This window comes from Rhinolophus sinicus, linkage group LG10 (genome assembly GCF_036562045.2).
Source record: "Rhinolophus sinicus isolate RSC01 linkage group LG10, ASM3656204v1, whole genome shotgun sequence".
Classification (NCBI taxonomy): Eukaryota; Metazoa; Chordata; class Mammalia; order Chiroptera; family Rhinolophidae; genus Rhinolophus; species Rhinolophus sinicus.
This window is the reverse complement of record NC_133759.1, coordinates 94598039-94611156: the sequence shown is the minus strand read 5'-3', so window position 1 is coordinate 94611156 and position 13118 is coordinate 94598039. Positions and strand designations below refer to the sequence as shown.

Below are 13118 nucleotides of genomic sequence, written 5' to 3'. Positions count from 1 at the left end.
CTTGCCCCCAAAATCAGCTTCCTTTTGGCACTTTTCTCTTCATAGTATTTATCATTCCTAATGAATTTATTCACAAAGGTATTTTATTGGGCCAGTGTCTTAAATGTGTCAAATGAATTAATTTGGTTTCAAATTACTCAGGTACACCTAAGTAAAATTGTTCTTAATCCTAAGTAGCTCTTATTTAGCTTATTTCTGTGTGTGTTGGGGGTGAGGTTGGGAGTGTGAATAAGTATAAATCGTCTCATTTTAGCATTACGAGTATTATGGTTTATGTTTAGCATATATGATTTTCATGAATGAAATCCAGGGACATTAGGTTTGGGTAGACTATCTTACTAAAAGTCATTTCTTTGTAACTTAGATATCTTAAGAGCATTTCTATGAAAAATAACTGAGCTTCATTTTAGTAACATCCTTAAATAGTGAGCAGCTGAACCCCAGGCAAAACTTCCTCATTCCATGTTAGATTAGAAGTAAAAAAATGCCCTAGACTTACTGCGATCATTTCACAATACATACAAATATCGAATCATTATGTTGTATACTTGAAACTAAGATTACATTATATGTCAATTATACCTCAAATTTTTAAAAGGAAAAAAAAGAAAAGAAAGGCAGCATCTAAGCAGAATGTAGGCTTAAACATCGAGGCCTGAGGTGAAGGGCTTGTCTTTTTCCTTTTTGTGAATATTTTTATCTTACTATCTATTGTGGTAGCTGTTTAGCTTTGGGAAAGCCTCTGAGCCTCCAGCGTTCTGAAATTGGAACTGGTGCTACTTGCCGTGCTTTTTTTATAACGATACAGAAATGTCTATGGGAGTGTGTAGAATAGGGACTAAGTTCATTGTTAAGTTGTGAAAGGGGTTGTTGTTTTTTTTTTATAGAATGTGGTCAGTCTGAAGTTTGAGAGATAATACAAAAAATTTCTAACAATTTTAAACATGAGGTGAGGCAGGGCGAAAAGATGTAATTTAACTAAATTAGTCTTATTCACTTCAGTTTATTGCTGTTACATTAACTGGGTTAAAATTTGTATTTAGTAATGTCTGGTTAAGGTTTGTAAAGGTTTAGGAAGAAAGATGAATAGGTTTTAATGTGATTTAGGGTTATTTTTGATAGCCTACTTGTGTAAATTCCAAATATTTCCCAGAAACCAGATTGGTGGAGTAATTAACTGCTTCTTTTTAGAAGTATGGTTGTGCCTTCTAAGGGTTAATACCTTACTTTAGGCGAATCAAAGTGAAAGATAAACATTGCCCTAATTTTACAGACTGCCTGTGTAATTCTCAAAGTTTTTATGTATATAAAATTGCCTACTATGCAAATAACTCAAATATGTTAATGTTGCCAAGTGATACATCTCTTCATCTGTATGCATGTGATTAATATAACTTGATCACCATTACGCAAGGGGCTGAAACTGTTGCAGTAATGATTAATCATTTCTGAACAATATATGCTCCACTAGAAATATCTTCCTCCCATGATTAATCATCTCAGATAAAGTTTTAAGATGGGGTAACACATTTTGCCCCAGTTTCCATTCTTATTCTGGTTTATATATCAAGCAAATAGAAAATCAGCATGAAAGTTTACCTTTATCCAGCAATTGTCCTTAAATTAGTTTAAATTGTTGAATATAGAGAACTAATTGTAAAACTCAAATTCAGTCTCTTTTATAAAGAAGATCAAAGACATGTTTTAGTAAAACCCTGAGGTAATGAATATTAGCCCAGTTCTTGTATTAAATTGTTGGTAGAGCTTGGAATTTCTAAGTGAACTATTTTCTCTTTTGAGGGTGCTTACAATTTTAATATGGTAATAGAAGAATATAATTTTAAAGACTTAATGTTATTCTCTTTTGATACTTAGCATAATGAGACAATATTGCAGTGGTTGATTACCTTTTCAGCTAGACAAAATATATTTCCAAGTTGTAAGTGAACGTGGACTACAAAGAGGTGGTGTTAATTACCATGTTTCCCCAAAAATAAGACCTAGCTGGACAATCAGCTCCAGTGCGTCTTTTAGAGCAAAAATTAATATAAGACCTGGTCTTATTTTACTATAAGACTGGGTCTTTAATATAATATAATGATATGATATGATGATATGATATGATAGCAGGTCTTAAATATTAATTTTTGCTCCAAAAGATGCATTAAAACTGATTGTCCGGCTAGGTCTTATTTTCAGGGAAACATGGTAACTTGGAAATACCAACTATTTGCTTTCAGATGACAGTTTATATGTAGCTCTTTCTTCGCCTTTGTTTTTTCAACTTCCATTAATTCATATTTATCTATTTGTACCTTTCTTAAAGGTTTATTTAATTACAGTTGTGTATAACTTAGTTTTAGAAAAGTTTAAGTGTCGCTTGCTTTTATGTTTATTAGGTTCCAAGCAGTTAATATTATGTATGAAGAATTTATAGAAGCTTGACTTAACACTTTTATATGACACACCTGAAAGAGAGGTGCTTTGGCTTTCTGCTGTCTTTTCAAAATTAATCCAAAATAAATATAAACCTTAAATTGCACTTACTATATATTAAGTTATTTCATCTTCACAATTTAGATTTTTTTTTTTAAAAACTGAGGCACAGAGAGGGTTAAGTAGCTTGCCCAGAGTCACACAGTTAGTAGGATACAAAATCCATACTCTTAAACACTAGTTTAATTAACCTATTAACAATTTTTATATTATTGAATGCATTGTCTTAAACTTGTTATAATTATACTTTGAAGTGTAGTGATAGTTTTCTTTATTTCTTTTTTTAATATTAGCGTGAATTATACCCTACTTTTTAATTTAAATAAATAGACTGAGCAGTCCTATTTGAAGCAAGCAGTGTCCTAAGGTTATATATATCACGGCTGTCTGCAGCCCTTACGTTGTCACCCGAGTATGGCCAAATGAGGGAGAAGGTACAGAAACTTACTAACCCTGGAGCTTTTTTCCTCCATGCTTTTCTGTGTGTGTGTGATAAATTTAATGTCATGAATTTAGGGTTTTATTTACATGAGATGGTATAAATTATAGTTTGATTTCTCTTTGAACCTTTCCAAATAATGAATGAAATGAGTTGAATTCTCTGATTTTACTGATTATCTCCTCGCATGAGGATTCTGTATATCCCAACAAAAAGTTTGACCAGTTTAGAGTTTTCTTTTTGCTTTTTGAGGTCTCAGGCTAGTTCATATTTGTTTAGCTGGAAGCATATTTAATATGCAAACTTGGGTTGAAGGGAAGTTTGATTATAATTTCTGTGTGTCACCTCAGACCTGGTAAGAGATGGATTTTACTTTATATGTGGGAGTTTCATTTGTTTTCTTTGCCACCTTGTTAACGCTCGTGGAATATTCATGAGAAAGAATAATGTCCAGATGGAGATGGTACCCGCAGATGTTCATCTGGACAGACACAGTTCAGCTCTGTTTGTTTCAGTGTGCAGACTGTTGCATTTGTACTGTGCACTTGAGAAAGTTCCTTACCCTTACCGCGCGCTGGCTCTTCCTCAGTGACGGCAGCAAGTGGGAATGGAGACTTTGGTGACTGGAGTGCCTTCAACCAAGCCCCGCCGGGCCCTGCTGCGTCCAGCGGTGAGCTCTTTGGCAGTGCCTCACAGCCGGCTGTGGAACTTGCCAGTGGCTCACAGGCAGCTCTGGGCCCAGCTCCAGCTGCCTCAAATTCTTCAGACCTATTTGATCTTATGGGCTCGTCCCAGGCAACCATGACATCTTCCCAGAGTATGAATTTCTCTATGATGAGCACTAACACTGTAGGGCTGGGTTTGCCCATGTCAAGATCACAGGTGAGTTGTCTGCCTCCCTTGGAAATTGTGCTTCATAATCTTTGAGATGCTCTAACTAATCTAATAGATTAGCATAAAACAGAAAACTAAGCAAGCAGTGTACAGATTGCTTCTGTGCGTGGCATTCATCTTACACTCTCCCCTGGTGTAGTCATTTGAGTTCTAGAGGGCAAGCCTTCTCACCCATCTTGTAGTCCATGCAAAGCACAGAAGGAGACACTGCCTGAAAAGTTACTGAATCAGTAAACATATTGGTATTTAATCGTTTAAAAAAAATTGTTTCTAAGAAGGAATAGAGATACAGGCATACCTCATAGATATTGCAGGTTCAGTTCCAGGCCAACACAATAAAGCGAATATCACAATAAAGCAAAAAAACATCACAATGAATGTTTGCTTTCATAGTGCGTATAAAAGTTATGTTTGCACTCTACTGTAATCCATTAAGTGTGCAATAATAGTAATATGTCTAAAAAAACAATGTCCATACCTTAATTTAAAAATACTTCATTGCTAAAAATGCTAACCGTCACCTGAGCCTTCAGTGAGCCCTGATTACTTTGCTGGTGGAGAGTCTTGCTTCAGTGTTGGTGAAAGTAAAGTGCAGTAAAAGGAGCTGTGCCTGATTGGGCTTCCCCCACCGGCGGCATTCACTCGGTAAAATCTGTTCTTAAAGAAGTGTCACTTACTGGTAGCAAACAATCGTTGCTAATACGGAAAATCATTCTCTAAAATGATGAGTTTTTTTCCTCTGTTTTGGGCCTCCTCTAAATTACATAATGTTTACATAGGCCCTTTCAACTCTCATTTTCATAAAGGAAAACAACTAATTGGGAGCTTTTAAATTCTCTTTAGAGTTAAATCTAAATTACCTCATTCTAGCTTAGAATGTGAACAAATGTAGGGTTAGAATATAAGTGTCTGAGTTGTACCAGAACTTGCTATTTTTGATTCAGGCTATTCAGAATATTTGTTTCTGATGCTACTTACTCATTTTAATGTGTAGAGTCTCCTCTTTTGGGTGTTAGGAAGAAGGAAGAGAAGAAAGAAGCAGGAGGTGACTGCTCTATATAACAGAAATTAGACCTACTATTAAGAAAATGGACATGAAAGCACACTACTACCATTAAAGTGAACTGTGCACCACTGAAAAAGCCCAAGCCAGTTTATTTGAGTTTCTTTTATATGATTTAAGCATAAAGCCAATCTACTTATTTGCAATCTTAGTTGCAACTGTGTTGTGATTGTTTGCATTGGTCCATTTTCAGTTGTTCTTCCTACTGCTATTCCTTTTCCTTTTTCTCTCTTTTTCACAGTTATCCTTAGAAACTACCAGGCACCTCTGCTTCTTTTTTCTGAATTGGTCCACATATATCAAGTTCCACTGGTGTTGCTCACTTTAGTCAGTAGATGTGTCCATGGAGCAGGGAACTATCAGGATATGTGAAATACAATTTGCTATTTTGATTGTTTTGCTTTTTATAACATGGGAAATCATATCCTGTATTCCATTTTGTAAGAATAAATGTCCACTTGTATATTCCCTTAAAGCTGTACTAACCTGAAGTTGGTAGTTCCCCTAGGAAAGTGGCTTCTAGACTTCGGGTGATGGGAGGATAATTATTAGTGTAAGTATGTTGTTTGTTTCCACCCTAAACACGATTAGAACTGCAGAGGAACATTTTGGGGAAGCTAGTGATTTGGGATATTAAAGACGTTAGCATAGAACATTTGTAGTTCTTTTTAGTTCCAAGAGTTTATTACAAAGTTTTGTATATATTTGGAGTTACTGTGATTAAGTTGCCATCTGATAATCTTTATAGAGTAGATGCTTAATTTTTAGAGCATTTTTCTGTTTTCCAGCCTTTGCAAAATGTTAGCACAGTGCTGCAGAAGCCTAATCCTCTCTATAATCAGAATACAGATATGGTCCAGAAGTCAGTCAGCAAAACCCTGCCCTCGACTTGGTCTGACCCCAGTGTAAACATCAGCCTAGACAACTTACTACCTGGTATGCAGCCTTCCAAACCCCAGCAGCCATCACTCAACACAATGATTCAACAACAGAGTAAGTTACCACAAGACATCCTATTTCTTTGTGTACATGTAATTTTTTGCCCTGATGCCAGGATTGCTTCAAGCCATGAGATAAAAACACAAACTGTACTGAAGGCAACTGTGTGTTCACTTAAGACTTTTTCACATAATACTTGTTATTTCTCCTGGCACATTGAATTACTTAGTATTCTACTCTTGATGTGATAACATTTATTGTATTGTGGTGAGTTTTGGGGGCCTGATCACAAAAATCAAAATATTTCTTGTAGAAAAAAAATTTAAATATAGACAAATATGACAAGGAAACAAAAATCATCTGAACTCCATAATCCAGGGATAATCACCATTAATTCATATTTTTTCCATCTTTTCTAACCCTATTTTTAATACTTAAGAGTATTTTGTCTATATTTTGTTTCTTGCAGTTCTCATTCAGCATTATCATTTTTTTGTGTTGAATATTCTTAAAAATTATTTTTAGATCTTTGTAGTTATCCATCATATCAGTCAGTGTACAGTTCCTCTATTGGTGGTTATTTCAGTTTCCAGCTTTTTGCTATAAATAACTCCATGATTTTGTATAAATCTCTGTGCTTGTGATTTTTTTTCCTTAATATAATAGCCTAAAAATAAAATGAGTCAAAGGATACAAAATTTTTAAAGGCTTTTGACATATAGTAGCTCTTGACAACTTTTTAGGTTGGATTCCACAATAGATTTTGTGGGAATGATTTTAAAGTGCCTCATGTTTTCTCCCCGCCCACTCATACCGTTTCTACATCTTTGGGAAACCAGAGCTAACAGCCACTGAAGATTTCTTAAGAGTAAACAATGCATGTTAATTGACTTCTCTGGTTATAATCACCAAAAGGAATTTTAATGTGGCTTACAGGTATTGATGATCAGGAAGACTATTGTTTTTCTGCTCTGTGAATCTAAGAATTCACTGTGGTAAAGTTATTTTCTCTCTTTTCTCCTGGTAGATATGCAACAGCCTATGAATCTGATGACCCAAAGTTTTGGAGCTGTGAACCTCAGTTCCCCATCGAACATGCTTCCTGTCCGGCCCCAAACTACCCCTTTGATGGGGGGACCCATGCCTATGAGCATGCCCAATGTGATGACTGGCACCATGGGAATGGCCCCTCTTGGAAATACTCCGATGATGAGCCAGAACATGATGGGCATGAGCATGAACATAGGGATGTCAACTGCTGGGATGGGCCTGACGGGCACAGTGGGAATGGGCATGCCCAACTTAGCCATGGCTTCTGGAACTGTGCAACCCAAGCAAGATGCCTTTGCAAATTTTGCCAACTTTAGCAAATAAGAGTGTAAAGGAGCAGAGTGAATGAAGGATTTTTAGTGGTGCAGATAGGTGATGTTGGGATGGAAAATGCTAATCAATGCCCCTTTTATCAATTAATTAAAACAAACCTATGTAAAGAACCAAAAAGGCTGTTCTGTAAAAGTGAAATATCTAATATTTCAGATGGCCGGACAAGGGCACTTCAGGTGAAGCGGTCAAAATCATTTTTCCCAATGAGAGTTGACCATAAATGGGGTAGTGAGACCATTGAAAGAAACCCTTTATAATAATTAAAGAGCCCGTTTGAACATCGTAACTTGTGGGAAGACTGGAATAGGGCTGAATAAATGTGTTTGAATCTCTAATTTTATACTTTTCTTTTCCTGAGGAACTTGATTTTTCTGTCCCTGAATCACCTTGTCATAATTGGGTCTGTTCCTTTTACTACCACTCGAGTCCATATATAAAATCATTAAAGTTGGATGATCAGTTTTTTATAAAAATATATATTTTTGTCCAAAAAAGGCATACATATGTGATTATGGCTAAATCAAAGGTAACTGGAATGTATATATACTTTTGCTAATGTTCCAGCAACACTGCTATTATACTATCCAAATTTTTATTGTAACAAAACCTCTTTAAGCAATTGGTGATAGTATGGGACTTTTCCCATATTTTCTGCTATAATTATCCTGTGCAGAACTAGGAAAAATATTTTTTTCAAGACTGCTCTATGGTTTCCTTTAAAAAAAAAAAAAAAAACTTAAAAAAAATAAAAAAGCTCCAGTATTTTTGTTTGTTTTTAGCAGTCATTACTTACAATTTGCAGTGATTAACTTGGCAAGGCTTCCTTCCGTGTTTGTCTCTGTAGCCACCATCTAAAAGTGAGGAATAGTCAAAAGAGAAAATATTTATTTTTATTTTTTTGGTGTCTTCAAAAAATTGAAAAGGTAAAAATCCATTAAGACCTTAAGTTAAATATAAATGTTACAACTCAACAATGTTGGCTTTTAGATTTATACAGTATTCTTGTTTTGGTTTTGAGTGTATATAACATGGCATTAGCAATATGGTTCCATTAGAGAGGAGTTAAATATATATTATTAAAGGAGACCTGTAGCAGTCAAAGATTTTATTGATTTAATGACAAATAAATGAAATTAATTAAAATTTTTTGTTTTCTTGCTGTAATTCTACATTAAGCTCACATGAAAATCATGGTTCTAGAGTTTGGAATGCAAAATTGTTTCACCCTCAAGCTGGGAATATTTTTTAAAATAAATACTATAATATAGGTATCAAATTATTACCTCCCCACTTGGTGTTGACATTTTTTTTTATTAAATTGATAAAACTTTGTTTCCATTGTATTCATAATGTTCTGTTATACATAACATTAAAATGTTCATTAAAATCAATGTTGAACTGCTTTTTCTTTCATTCTGTTAGACATTTGAGACTGTTTGGGGAAAAAATAATTATAATTTGGGCAAAGTAATTTTTATAAATAATTTAAAATTATTTAATGACTTCTCTATTCTTTCCTATCAAACTCTACTGTTAGGAATTAAAAATGAAGCAGCAAAGATATCCTGACCCGCTCTATTCTTGCTAATGTTCCATCTACAACATTTCTAATTAGGCAGAAATTCATGTACTTCAGCTAAGTGGTAATGAAAAGTGATTCATTTGCTGAATAAGAGATGAGAGAGAGTGTAATTAGCTGACTGTGGTTTTTAATCTTTCAACAATTCAATGTGTTTAAATTAGTTTCAAAGAATAGGAGCTTTCAAGTGTTGTTACTTCAGAGCAGTCAAGCCAGGCTCTGGTGGCAGTATGGGGAGTATCTTCACTGATATTTAAAACCCATAATATTAAATGAATTTTTTCTATAAATTGAGAGGTATAGCATCACCTTTATATGGTTCTTGGAGGAAATAAATACTTTGTTTCTAAACTTTTGTGTTTAAAATTTATTTTCTAATAAAATTAAGATTTCTCTCTAAAGCATTTTCTGTACTCTGCCTTCTTCCTATGTGGTGTCTCTGAGGACAGAAGGGAGCCCATCTCAGTTACTATTGCACCTCAACATAGAGTTGCCATCCTAGAATTTTTTGTTTCAGAGCCATGAAAGGGGAAAACAAGAATTGTCTCATTGGGGGTCCATCAAGTTGAATGATTTGTCTCTGATGGGGTAACTGAGTGATACTTCAAAGAAAGGACCGGAAACCCCCAAATCATTTGGATTTATCAAAAAAATCTAATTATTGGGTTGGGCTCCCTTCTGCACATCCTATACTCCCTTTTCCTTTTCAGCAGCTTCTATTGTATGTTTTTCATTCTGTCTAAGACTTTGGAGGGTGGCGGGGGATGTAGTTACTGTCCTAAGCAATTTACGTATGGCGAGAGTCTCCACTGCCGCTCCAGATTCATTTCTTTCCCTCTTGAAATTTTCACTTCTCTGATATGATCTTTAGGAACCATAAATGTATACAGTGTTCTTGTATGGCACTTGGGATGTTTCCTTTATTTTTTAAAATAAACTGCCTGAATGATATAATGCTCTTTGTTTGGAGGTAGTCACTAATAAGTTGGGGACTATAATTATATTTGGAGGGAAGGGTTAATACTGTTTTTCCCTCTCAAATATTTATGAAGCACATGGGTAACATAATGTCCTAAACACAGAGCACACCTTATGGTAAATAGATCTCTGAAATGAACTGGCTTTGTTTTCAACTCTCCTGGGAACCAGCATTGCTTTGTGGAAAGAGCTTGGACTTGAAGAACAGATCTGATCCCATTTCAACCACTCGCTATCTGGGACACCTTGATCAATTCACCCGTCTGCTCTGGGTCCTGACACATTTTTTTTCTAAAATGAACTTAAAATCTGGAAGTATTAGATAAATAAAATGATGAGTGACAGCCACCAGCACTGACATGCTTTAAATGTTTCCCTGTCTCCCATTTATATTTTTATGTATGTAAATGTACTTATATCCCAAAAACTTTGTGCCAGTCACTACTACAACCTTACCGTGTGTCATTTAATCTATGCAGCAAACTCCAAAATTCATATTCCTGTTCGATTCCTAAAAGCAGGGTGTAGTTAAAGCCTGAGAGACTGTTCTACTAAATTGATTTCTAATTGTGGATTTTCCTGTCTGCCTGAATTCCACTTTCTTTTAACAGAAAAATTATAAATGAGCCATTTTGTGAATGTATTGACTCACTCCTACCTACCACATTAGTGCAGATGTGAGGAAGAGAACTAGGAAAGTGAGCTCGCGTGGGATTTGCCACACAGCCCTCATTAGAATGTTCTCAGCTTTTAGAAGCAGTAGAGATCTGTTTCTCTGTTGACTTCTTGCAGTTTTGTTAACTAAGATCTCGCTATTCTTCTAATACCCAGAAAAGCAATCAGATATAAAAACTTAAAAAATATATGTGCATACAAGGACTTTGGGTTTACTTTTAATTCCTTACAGCTTTAATTCTGTGTCTTCTTTAATAATGGCAGACTTGCTAAGAAAGCGTTTCAGACATAAGCAGCTCCTGGTAACCCTTCACACTGCTTGCTTACACCATGGGGGTCGGGGGTGTCAGCATGCAGCCAATTCGGATGCTTAACTTTCCTGGAATTTGGGACGGATTTGAAAGTCCTGGTGGGCAAATACAAGTTTCATGTGTTACTCTTTAAATGTCATTACATTAAAGAACTGAGTCCTGGACTACAAAACCTTACCATTTCTTTCCCATTTGATTTTTCTTAACCATCCTTGCAGTTGTGTTCTTTAAAGGCTGCAAGAGCATCCTTCCATTTTGTAACGAGATAAGAGTGCTCAGAATTGGTGTATGGAGCACTCTGGGCTCAGGACGCCCTTTGTACTCTTAAAAGTTATGAAGGACCCCAAAGAGCTTTTATGTGGGTCATGTGTATCGATACTGTACTTAAAATAAAAACTGATAAAAATTTTAACCCATTACCTGTCAAATTACAATTTTATAAAAAATTATTTTCCAGAATAAAAATCTGTAAAAAGAGTAGCGTTTTACATTTTTGAAAATCTATTACCTGGCTTAACAATATAGCTGGATTCTCTTACCTACTTTGGCATCTAATCTGTGCTATGTTTTTTGGTTTTTTTTGGTATAAGTACATGGGAAAAGTCAGGCCTCAGGGACACGTGGTTGGAAAGGATGGAACCTTGCAGATCCCAGAATGGGCCGCAGGCCCCCCAGTGGTCCTCATGCCACATTTGGAGAACAGCTGCTAAGTTTTTCCAAGTAACTATCCATTTGCTTGATTTATTCTGTTTATAAAGTGATCCGCTTGAGGTACAAAGAATTTCGTTTTGCCTTTCACTTCAGTCACAAGCAAAAGGCCTGTCATATGAAATTGCTCCCTGGATATTGCATATTAAAAAATCGGTGACACCATAGCTTTTGCTCAGTTTTTGAGATGATTTCTTCTGATACATAGTGCACATTTACTAGCTTTTATAATTATGAAGTAAGTTTTTTACCCACTTTGGATTTTTTAGAAAAGCCTAGACTGGAGACTGGGTATTGAGTGGTGAATTGTAGACCTTTGAACTTCCTTTTCTGTCTTTTGAGAAGAGAGAGTAAAATGGGTCAAAGCTGAAGGCCTCTGACTTGTTTGCAAGGGGGCCTGGCAGCCTTGTACACTGTGTTCTCTGGCAAACACTTCACAGAAGGATGTAGCTATAGAAATAGTTTATCCCTGTTCATAATGTTCCTGATAAATCCTAGAAAAATTTGAGCCCCAAGATTGGAAGAATCCAGCAAGGTTTCCACCCACTTCATGAAATAGCAGTAGCAAGCTCTGCAGAGCACCTTACATACATCAGCTCCCTCCTTCTCATAATCTAAGGAACAGTGACCTACCTGACAGAGACAGAACAGGCATGTCAGAAATGAAATTGCTGAAAGTGGCTTTGAAAAGATTGTGCAGGGTCCCCCAAACGAAGACTTTGTTGATTTCCAGTAACTGACCAACATTAGCCTTCAGTATGTTTGGCAGACTTTTTACCACAGAAAGAGGAAGGAAATGAGCACAATTCCCTCTCATCCCAGAAGAGCTTCATTTTGGAAACTAGTACATGTCTGGGGCACAGAATCAATTTTTGTTAATGAATGAGACATTGAAGATGTGATCTTTTGTGTCTGGTCATTTATATACCAGTTTTATCAAACTAATTTCTAAAATGCAGCTAAAATACTAGGTTGTGGACTGGGTTCCAGTATTTCTAGATGTTTTTCATATTTTCACTTGTCAATCATCAAAAATTAAATAGAGGAAAACAATATCAGAACACGCATGATGAAAATGTGGAAAGTCCAAGCCCGTGCAGTGAAGTAACGAGACCACAATACGGTAATGGGCTACTAAACCAGAGAACAACTGCCCAGATTTTCTTCTGTGTGTTTACTTTCTTCTATGTGCCTACTGCCTGCACTACCTCGAGTTACATACTCTGGTGGCTGCAACAGAAACCGATAAGCTCACCATGTTTAAGTATGTGCATGTGTAAGAGAGAATCAAGTTGCTCTTATACAAGAATAGCAGGAGAGGCCTAATTTAGAGAGCGTAACTCAGGAAGGCCTCTCTGAGAAGGGAGCTTTTATGCAGACATCTGAAGAATGATGAGAATGAGCCAGCCATGGGAACCATACATGTGAAGACTCCAAGTGGACAAAGAACCATAGAGGTTTAGCGGGTGTGGCTGAAGCTCAATGTAAAAGGAGTGGAACTGGGGGGCTAGGCAAGGTGATGGTAACATAATTGGTGTCTTGAGTGCTGAGATACGTAATTACTTCACTCTCCTCAAAGTTCCTCAGGCGGGGGGCTACCGCCACCAGATGCCGTGGTATATGCTGAAGGCCCCATTTGCTTTCATTGCCATG

The 13118-nt window shown here is 36.1% G+C and overlaps 1 protein-coding gene across 2 annotated transcripts in view; it reads left to right on the top strand.

The window, feature by feature from the left end:
• CLINT1 (clathrin interactor 1) overlaps positions 1 to 8605 on the top strand; it is a 57345-nt gene extending 48740 nt beyond the window's left edge. The window contains exons 10-12 of one of the 2 annotated variants that reach the window (XM_019740454.2): positions 3525 to 3817; positions 5735 to 5885; positions 6859 to 8605. In XM_019740454.2, the coding sequence (XP_019596013.1) occupies positions 3525 to 3817; positions 5735 to 5885; positions 6859 to 7205 (791 nt within the window). In that variant the 3' untranslated portion in view covers positions 7206 to 8605. Of the gene's footprint in view, positions 1 to 3524; positions 3818 to 5680; positions 5886 to 6858 lie in introns of both variants that reach the window. The other variant, XM_019740446.2, reaches the window with a different exon arrangement.
• Positions 8606 to 13118: the final 4513 nt, after the last annotated feature.